At 35.5% G+C, this 10,862-nt stretch overlaps 1 protein-coding gene across 4 annotated transcripts in view; it reads right to left on the bottom strand.

Annotated features, from left to right (window-relative positions):
• Positions 1-234: 234 nt before the first annotated feature.
• Positions 235-10,862, bottom strand: part of LOC132151356 (PTB domain-containing engulfment adapter protein 1-like) — a 61,502-nt gene continuing 50,874 nt past the window's right edge. The window contains exons 3-12 of one of the 4 annotated variants that reach the window (XM_059559451.1): positions 8,554-8,615; positions 7,973-8,044; positions 7,142-7,240; positions 5,145-5,282; positions 4,937-5,053; positions 3,510-3,596; positions 3,078-3,350; positions 2,584-2,719; positions 2,132-2,226; positions 235-669 (exon numbers count right to left, since the gene is read on the bottom strand). In XM_059559451.1, coding sequence (XP_059415434.1) covers positions 598-669; positions 2,132-2,226; positions 2,584-2,719; positions 3,078-3,350; positions 3,510-3,596; positions 4,937-5,053; positions 5,145-5,282; positions 7,142-7,240; positions 7,973-8,044; positions 8,554-8,615 — 1,151 coding nt within the window. In that variant the 3' untranslated portion in view covers positions 235-597. The remainder of the gene's footprint in view (positions 670-2,131; positions 2,227-2,583; positions 2,720-3,077; positions 3,351-3,509; positions 3,597-4,936; positions 5,054-5,144; positions 5,283-7,141; positions 7,241-7,972; positions 8,045-8,553; positions 8,616-10,862) is intronic. The other 3 variants (XM_059559453.1, XM_059559452.1, XM_059559455.1) reach the window with 3 other exon arrangements.

Below are 10,862 nucleotides of genomic sequence, written 5' to 3'. Positions count from 1 at the left end.
AACGCATTTAACAAATATTAAAACAGTCATCAACGGAAGTAAAAAGGATCTCAACATCAGGAAATATAAACCTCAGCAATGATCTTGCTGAACATATCAAAGATCCATCAATTTTTTTATTTCAAGATTAATAAATCTATAACCTTTAAAAACAAAAAGTTCCATTACAGGTTATGATTGCACCATTACAACATGAGCAACTGCCTCTGCAACCACCTTATCTTTTTTTTTCATAATTTGGTATAAAAGATTCTAAACAACTTTTGGCAATGAATGAATGCATCTTTGAATTTAAACAATCTAAATTTGGTCAGGACTCTAGAAAATTTCTAGAAAGGACTACAGCATATTTTATCTAGCTTTTTCAACAGTTTTTGTTATAAGATTAAGAAGATAAAATACACAAATCATAAACTGTATGTACAATCTTAAATGCTGATTTTATCTTATAAAAATAGAAATGACCTCTACAGACTTTTTTGAGGCTCCTGCAACATTTCTTTCAAACTCAATTCAAAATCAAATATTTAATATGCAATATATTTTGAAAGATTTGTGATCAAGAATCACAGCATTTACAAAAATGTCTTTTCAAAATCAGCATCGGCTGTCCACCTGATCCAGAGAAAACACCGTCCCCTCTAGAGTCAGTCCCATTTGGAACCCCTCCTATACAAAATAAAACGAAACAGTGAGCTCAATATAAAACACACATCAAGGTCAATGACAAAGCTAAATAGAGCTTTAGATAACACTGTATAATAACTTAAATTAATAACATTAGAATTAACATTATCAAAATGCATATTAGATCAGCCATTTATTTATATTTAAAGGTGCTGTATGTAGGATTGACCTTGAACGAGTGGTTGAACTAGTTATTGCAGTCCAAATTCAAAATATTAGAATTTTAGCCCCTCCTCCTCAGACTTGATGCACACACAGGTTGCCAGATTGATGAAACCAACAGGAATGGGTGAACTTGACGATGAATGAAATGAAATACGCTGTGTTTTCCGCCAACTGGGAACCTGGGGTGCTGAAATACAATTGGGCAAACTGGCAGTGGTCGGGTTTCACAAACCAAAACAGATACTGACATTCCGGCCTTGAACACACATTATCAAAGGAGAATAACTCCCTGTAGCATTGTTATTCAGATAAACAAATATGTTAATTTAGCACATTTCTTAAATATCTAAAAACATATGGTATTTTTATGCTTTAGTACAGTCAAAAACTTACATACAGCACCTTTTAAGATTTTCTTTAAAATTAAAAAATAAAAACTAAGTAATGTCTGTTGTACATCATCACTGCAGTGTAACAATCGCAATACATGTAGCCAATAAGAATGAGTCTCTATGGCCCGGTTTCACAAAGGGGGTTTATCTTAAGCCAGGACTAGACCTTAGTTAAATTGAGATATTTAAGCAACTATTACAAAAATGCCTTAGAAGAAAACATTACAGGTGTGCATCTTTTAAGATATGTCAGAGCAAGATATTTTTAGTTGAGGCAGCTCAAACATGCATTTTAGTCTGGTACAAGCTTAAGCCTTGTCTATGGAACCGGTGGTATGAGTGCTTATTTTAACTGGATAGTGCATTTTAATGTTTTATTTTTATTTCTGCATGCACAATGCATAAATAAGCTTAGGGCTGAAACTACTTGCAAATGAACAGTGTGCGTAAAACATGTTTTTAGTCTGAAAAAACACTGAGACAGCATGCATACATTAACCAGCACCGCAAAGAATCTGCAGATCTCACGGACATAGTTCTTCAAAGCCCTTTGGCTCTGATGATTATACTTTCTCACAAAGAAGGGTGCAGAACATGTAAAAAAAAAAATATAACAAAAATTGGCTTAATATATTAAGACATACAATAAAAACCAAAAAATAGATGACACGAGTCATGCTTGTAAATCAAAGCATAAATCATATCAAAACATTAAAGGAAACACTGTGGATCAGTCACTAAAGAACAAACCATCTCTGCCGCTGAGAGGTTGGGGGTGGCATTCAAGGTAAAAGAAGAGATGAAGATAATTGAATTATTCAGCATTACAGGGTTTCCTTATTGTTGCATCACTAAATGAAATATAAAATAAGACTAAACATGCTCACCTGCATCTCATCCAGTTTGGACTGGATGTCTGGGGTGAAGACAGCAGGTCCACAAATGAACGGATCAAATGGTTCTATTCCAAACAGGTCTATATCTACAGCACAACCAGACAAACTAGTAAATAATTTGTCATTTAGAAGAAAATTGTACTTAATGTGCAATAGCTCATGGATCACCACTTGCGAAAATTATATTTATATTTACAAATATGAATGAATATATAATAAATGTATACATACAAAACAACAACAATCTATCAGTGAAATTCACAGCCCCATATACTAACAAATGTCTCCGTTCAACATCTATACTCTGGCTTCATTTGTTTCAAACTTAAATGGACCCTTTTATGGAGAAGCATATTACATTAGCAATTATGGATTTAGCTTTGAGGTGCTTGAAAATGTAACACATTCATCTAAGTGAGACAGCAAAAATAATGAGCCCCCACCTCTGTCTTTTTTTGGAGGCAGGTACGGAGATGAGATGCTGTTACAGTTCAGCCGTCTTGTTATTGGAGATTCGGGGGTGAATGGAACCATATCAAATATGTCAGTAGAGGGCGCTCTAGCTTGTATGCTTCCAGCCTAATAACATGGATATCAGAGTAATATGAGTGATAAATGCATCAAAACCAGCCCAACTGTATGATAGGCACTGAAATGTAAATTCATTTAAATGTATTCATTTTATCAATGCTTTTTCCATTTTTTTTCCTTTAGTAAGAACATGGTCAAAGCAGTGGTTCTCAAAAAGTGTGGAGACTTCTCTAGCTACCCTTCACCTTTATGCAAACTCATACAGGTTTGGAAACACATCAGGGTCAGAGTTAATGACGACAGAATTTCCATTATTTTGAGTGAACTATCCCTTTACGTATGAAACATTGTAATTTAATCACATGCAAAGTGCTCTGTGCTGTTTTTTTATGTACGGGACATTTACACGAGGTCGTGGCATGATGCAACCACTTGTGAGCTTTGAGTGGGTGGGCTTAGCAGGTGGCGGGGTGAGCAAGCTTGCTGATTGGCTGGAATCGGGTGAGCTGGCAGGCGTTAGAGTGACAGAGGAGATCTCTAGGCTGGACAGTGATGTGACATCATCACCACACCAGGACAAGGCAGGCGGCTTCTGCAAAATGCACGGCTCATTAGAAACATTAACATGCTGGTGCTGAAAAAGGGCACTGGGGGTTGGGGAGAAAGAGACAAAGATAGACTGGAATGGAGAAAAAGGGGGACAACAAATGGTGGGGTAGATAAAAGAGTAAACAAGCACATTTTGATGAACTGAAAGAGAGCAGAATCATTGAGATTGGCAGGAAACAGCAGCATTTGACTGGAATGATAAGCAAGTCTCATTTCCTACTGAACGTACTGGAGAACAGCGAGAATCCAGCAGCTGATCCTCTAGCTCCTTAAGCTTCTTTTTCAGTTTTGAGTTCTCCATCTCCAGATCCTGAATCTTCCATTAACATAAGCACATTGCACAAAAAGATTCACATTTTCATTTGTCAATCACATGGAAACATTTTGCACAAGTCTTTGGGATACAGGACGCCCCTGCAGCCTGCTCACAGGATTATGAGCCAGTGAAATTCTATACTCCTATTTACATTTCAAAGGAAGCTGCATTTTCAGTGCCATACAGTATAAATTATGAAAAGGAGCATTTATGCAGACATTGTAATGCTGCATACAATAAACGTATTTACACTGGAATCAGAATGGGGGGAGAACTAAATATTTCTTCTGATTCTTCTGCACAGCCGTCAAAAAGATTAAAAGCTAAGCAAAGCAAAGTTTGTAGAATATTTATCCTTAAAAAAAGTAATAATTGTTGATATGGGCCTGTTGCACATGTAAGCTCCGCTTTTTATATTTTCAGCATTCACTAATGCCATGTGGATTCACAGACTGACATTATCAAAGTTTGTAGTATGCAATATTGAATCTTGTTTGATGAAAATTATTTATTGACAACAACTCAAATAATAAGTTTCTTCCCCCTTTCTAAACCCTTGTGTGCACCAGTCTACAAAAAGTTTGCTCCCCACATCTCCCCAAGCACTGTCACATCCATATTTTCTACTATTTTGCTTTTTTTCTCTCCGTTTAATACAAATAATTCAAAAGCAGCCGCAAGCTTTCCTCCGAATTGTTGTTTGTTGACATGTATCAAGAATCAACTCTAAAACTGATGGGTGTTTCTATAACTTCAGGCATTTTTATGTCTCAGGCGTAAATTTTTATAAAAACGAACAGCTTTTAACCTGAAGATGATATTAAAACAGTCTTGGAAAACTATGCTTTCATCATTTACTTTGCCACTTTTTAAATAACTTTGCATTTAACCCATCCAAAGTGCACACACACACTGTGAACACACACCCGGAGCAGTGGGCAGTCATTTATGCTGAAGAATGCGGAAGCAGTTGGGGTTCGGTGCCTTGCTCAAGGCCACATCAGTCGTGGAATTGAGGGTATTCCAGACCTTATACTATTATCTAATATATACTAATATATTATACCTTATACTAAAATCCCGAAAAACAAAAATGAATTATTACATTTTAAATATTATATTAAAAGTTAAATACACATTGTTTCAATATTTATTGTGTGAAAATTACATAAAAAAGACAAATACATAAATAAATAAAAAATTAATGAAGTGATGAAGTGTACTTGGTTACCAGAGACCGCATCGTTCAGGTATGAGTGTGTTTAAGTGAGAATGTATTCTGGGAATGTATATATCTACATCTCAAACGTGTGAGCAATATCCCAAGAACAAAATCTTACTCGTTTCTGAAGGTTTCCAATCTGTTTTCTCGTCTCTACATCTTTTCCACCAGACTCTAGGAACTTTTTGTAGGCGAGATCAAAGGCTTGTCCAATAGCAAGAGTGATCTCCTCCGCCTGGGTGAGATTTGCACACATTGCAATCATTAAGCAAACCAGGTTTCTGTCTATGTAACTTTTGTTAGATATTACAAGCTTATTTACTTACACATTTTTCACTGTCAAACACGTAACACAGGTGTTTCTTCGTCTCGGGTTCTGTGCAGATAAAGGTGAAGACTCTTTTATCTGTTTTGTCGTCTGCACAGAAGGACATTCTGTGAAGTTGGCAGTTATGCTGCATCTCCTGGAACAGGAAGGAGAGCTGAACTAAGATGAAAAGCTCACTGGTATGACTGACCTATTTTGAAGCAAAAAGCAACAAATCGAAAACAGCCTGGAGGAAAATTTTATTGCTCAGAGGTTTATATTTTTAAGTCTCTTTGTGGCTCGGGAGAATTAACTCATTTGTTTCAACAAGAATGTTTATTAACTTTTTTTCAGACGTTTCTCCAAAATTAACAGGAAAAAATTTATAAAATTTTTGACACGAGCCTTTACATGCATACAAGGTATTATTAATATTGTTTTAAAAATTGTTAGGAATGGGGGAGGGATAATTTTTATGAAGTAATTACATAGAAACTTGAGGCCACAATAATTCTCGCTGACCAATTAATTTAATAAAATCTAAAATAACGTGTTGTTTTAAAGGAAAGGTTTACCCAAAAATGAAAATTTGCTGAAAATATATACTCACCCACAGGATATCCAAAATGTAGATGAGTTGTTATTTCATCATAACAGATTTGGAGAAATTAACCATGACATGATTTGCTCACCAATGGATCTTCCGCAGTGAATGGGTGCCGTCAGAATAAAAACGTCCCAATAATTCACTTCATAAGATTTCTGATGGACTGGAGTTGTGTGGATTACTTGTGGATAATTTAAATGTTTTTATCAGCTGTTTGGACTCTCATTCTGACGGCACCCATTCACTGAAGAGGATTCATTAGTGAGCCAATCATCTAATGCTAAATTACTCCAAATCTGTTCCAATGAAGAAACAAACTCACCCACATTTTGAATGGCCTAAGGATGAATATTTGTATTATTATTTTTACTTCCACTTGGATGCAAGTGTGATCCCTCATCTATAAATTATATTTCATGACAATAAAGTTATTTAGTGTTTAATTTGTGAGAAATAATTTATATTATATTCATTAAAAAAAATAATAATATATATATATATATATATATATATATATATATATTTATAAACATCCAATAATCAAAAAAAAAAAAACTTTGATATGGACACAGTGTGCATTTGAAAGGGACAAGTTTATAAGTTTATGAATTGTAAATTCATTACTGAATTATAAATGATGATTGATACAGTATATTGATGGAAAAGTGTTTGTTTCACAGCTGATATAATTTATGCATTAGGAATGTATATGTCTTCTCACTCATTCAAATTGACAAGCGCTACAGCATAAACTCACTTAAGTCTAATGAGGGATACTGCAATAAAACTATTGCAAATTCACAAAGTGTTAGTTTTTCCCCGCTGAGCATTAAATGCCCAGAAGCGATCGTGATTATTATCCTTGGTTATTACTGATTTCCCATGACCAGATACTGTGACACTATCTACAACAATATCTCATGTAACACATGACAACAGATACTATTTCTCATCGGAGAAGATTTAGCTATTAAACAACCTGCCACCTTTGCTTTTGAAATGGAAAATGGGCATTCGTGATTTTTCTAACAACTACTGTTCACAAAAATTGGCTTTCTTTTTAGATCCTGACAGAACTATTTTGCTATGTGGTTACTTTATTTTAGTATTGAAAAGAAATAATTCTGCCAGTTGTGCTAACGGCACTTAATTGGCATGACATTAAACAGTTTGAAATGTTTGAAAGATAAGATAGCACATTTAATTTTCTGCTAAATTGCATTTCATTGTTCTGTCAGAGCAGGTGTAAGGGATGGTAGTGGGGTAGTTCATTGGAATGCATAAATTACTGTGACTTTTCAAGTCTAAAGTAGGGTTGGCATGCATGGAATCACATCAACAATATGGTCTTATTAGACTGTCTATTAGTTAGTATGGTTTATTAGATTTTCATATTTAAGAAAACCTACCTTGGTTTTAGGATCCATTATCTTCACACCATATATAGAGATCTGAAGCTCCACTTTAGGAGTTTTTTGCCCCTCTGACTTCTTGATGTGCCTTTGAAACTAAGGAAGCAAAAGTGATTCAGCACATCATGTGCAAATGCATGCTATCAATGGAAAAGCAGTCAGAGCTGGAGGTGTTCACCATTTTTTAAAGGCTGCTGGAGAGCAGTAGAGCTTCAGGTGAAATGAGCTGCTCAAACACGTCTCTAGAGCAATGCACTGACCTGCAGAAAGTCCAAAGCTGGACATAAATTGGGCAAAAGAAACATCGCCCAGGAAAAGGACATTTTTATTGTGCCCTTAATCTGTCCCCTAAAAATCCGACCGTGAATGAGTCACAGCTTTATTTCAGACTCATAAACAGTTTTAGTTATAAGCAGAGTCCTGTGTATTGACTGTTTGGTTCAGTTATTAAATAAAAACACAGATGTTTCCAAAAGATATTTACGTTTTCTAAAGGAAATGTGAGGGAGTTTGCCAGATTTATTTATTATAATTATAATCACTATTCAATTATTAATCATTTCATTATTTTTTATCCGATTAATAATTATATAAATTATTGTTTTACCTACCAGCTTTTGTCTTGTGTTAACTGGCACTCACATAAACTTGAAATGCAGCTTGAGCCTGTTATATGAACTTTGGAAGTGAACTTGGCCTTTTAAAATGTCTGTATATTTGCATTTAATTATCACAGCCGTTACTGCCCCATAAACAGGCGAGAAGAACCGTGAGTACGTTTTATATCCCATAAATGTTCAGAATAGTGGAGTGCTGTGCACACACAACCTTCAGCTTCCTGACGGCCACACGGACCATGTCTGTCCCTTTGGGCTGCTCCACTTCTGCGATTCCCAAGAACTACATGAACACACAGTAGACACAAACCTTAAAACATTAGTTTTTATATCAATATAATGTATTTTGTATGTACTGGTGACTGGGCGGATTAGCATAGGTGTGTATCATTTTGTTCTGGCTACTGGAGATAAAAACTGATGAAGGTCAGAGAAGAGGAGTTCTGGGTGCTCTTATAACACTCCACACACACACACACACACACACACACACACACACACACACACACACGCACGCACACACCACACACACACACACACACACTCAAGTGCATTTAGTACAACTGTAAACATCACTACATTCATCATAGCAACAGCTTCAGTGAAGCAGGCTATCTTTCACACACTTAACGCACACACATCACATATCCCAAAGTACACAAAACATAGTGTACACAGTGTTACGCAGTGTGCATTTGCTGTTTAGGATGGCCCACAGGGTGCCTAAGTGTGTGTATACTGTATGTCCCCCCACTGTGTAGACACAAATAATAAATATGTCTCAAACTCTACCTTTGCATTATACACAACATGACTTCTCACCAAGGCTTCAGGTGTGTGCATGCTGGGTTTATCTGGATCAAAAAAGAGAGAAAAAGAATTTAGGTATAATGGCAGATGACATCAATCAAACAATGAATAAATCTAAGTTTAAAATATTTCTAATTTAAAATTATATCTTACTTAAAATATGCCTGAACCTGTCACAATTTAATGCAGGCTTTGTATTATAAAAAAAGAGTATTTAATAGTATTTATTTACATTATTTATCAGTTGATCATTCATTGTTTACGTGCATTTAAGTTTTTTACAAAGTCATTGTCAGTGTATCATTTCTGTGCTGCATTGCTGTCCAGAGATGGCCTTAGTCATTTAACGTTTCATTTATTACATTTGTTTTTTGTGGTTGTCCCAAAACTTTTTAATACACCATAAATGAACTCTAGTTACACAGGAATTACAATCACTGGAACCTTCAAAGTTGATTATAGGTTCTGCATAGCCGACATTGCATATTTGCATCAGAGACCCCTTAAAAAATCTCAACATCGACATAGATCTTTTCCTCCCCCAATTTAATGCTTTAAACATTAAACAGTAAGCACACCAAAGATGCAAACACAAAGAAAGCTTTTCTATGTTCTTCTTTCTAGGCTGAAAGGTGTGTAATGTGAGGATAATACACTGTGATGCAGTACTTGAGATCACAGCAATGCACGGAATTAATAAATTAAACTGATTACTCTTGATTTTATTTATGCTCCTGTTGTTGCATTTGTTGTCACTTTCAATTACTTTTCATGTGGTGATTAATCAGACCTCATCTTTTAATTAAATGTGTTCTTGTGGTTGTCACTGTTATTGTGGTTGGTGTGTTTAATGTAGAGGTCCATGCGCTTCTTGTTTAGTTAGACAAGGAGTTTTTAAACTGTTCAGAGAGTTCAGGGACCCCCGGTCCACAGAAAAGGTTACAAAATATTGTGTAGTAAATTGTTACATTCTCCTAATTATTACATAGTGATAAATGAAAGTTAAAACTTACTGCCTGTAAGTACATTATTTTTTATTTAAATAATTTGCCAATGATGATTTAAACATGAGTTTTGAGCAGTGTAGAGTAGGCTTGTTTGTTGTTTCTCAGATCACAAATGCAGACATGGTTTTATGTTTACACAGCGCGATACGCAATGCAACACGTAAAAAGACAGTATGTCATTATAATCACTAATTATGTCTCAACTGGATGCAATAAATGCTTTGTTTGTAATGGGTTTTATTGGTTTTGTCTCGTCTGATGTCCGGATCGCGAACAAGTCTTTCTATTTAACCGGATCTTCTTAATGAACCGGTCGAACCAGTTCACCAAATCGAACTGAATCGTTTGAAACGGTTTGTGTCTCCAGTATGCACTAATCCACAAATTACTTGTGTTTTTACATTTTGAAGTAATAAAAAAGATCAAATCGGGAAGCCCAGGTGGCTGAGATAATAACCTTTTGTCTTTGTGCTCTTCCTTGCCATTTGGCTTTTTAAGACTGATTGAATTAGCACCTATGCATTTGAATGACACTGTTATGCTGATGAGATCAAGGCTGGGAAAATGCCAGTGTCTGGCATTTTCCTGATTCCATTTGCATGCTTTGTGTAAATTGTCTCAACCTCTATGTATCCCTCCCCCTTGAAGTGTATATAAACTACAATGTATCAGTGACTAGTTACACCTGGATGACTGCAGTGACGCGCAGCGAGTCCTCAATAAAGAGTAACTTCTGTATGAAAGATATCCCAACGTCTCCCGGTCTTCGCTTCTGAGTTTCTGTCACACGCTTGAGGCATTTGGCCAATCACAATGCACTGGATAGCTGGCCAACCAGAGCACACCTCACTTTTCAGACCAATGAGCCTCGACGCATTTCAGAAGGCAGGGCATAGAGGAGAAACAATAATGTGCATTATATGGAAAAAGTGATTTTTGAACCTCAAACCGCATAAACACATTGCATTACACCAAATACACAAAATAATGTTCTTTTTAGCAGCATCATATGACCCTTTAATTATTTTTTCCATACATTTCTGCCATATGCACATAAACTTATAGTCACCACTGATATGCTACTACTAAATATTGTAGAAACTAAATTTTCTGTAAAGTTGCTTTGCAATAATTGGTATCATTAAAAGCGCTATACAAATAAACTTGAATTTAATTCAATTCAATTACTCCCCTATGATAAATCACAAATTATTTTATTCTACCGATGGATAAATTTTTTTAAAGAGGTAGTAAATATTTTCCAGATAATGTTTTAAAGATGTT

This window comes from Carassius carassius, chromosome 10 (genome assembly GCF_963082965.1).
Source record: "Carassius carassius chromosome 10, fCarCar2.1, whole genome shotgun sequence".
NCBI classification, from domain to species: Eukaryota; Metazoa; Chordata; class Actinopteri; order Cypriniformes; family Cyprinidae; genus Carassius; species Carassius carassius.
This window is presented reverse-complemented; position numbering and strand designations above follow the sequence as displayed.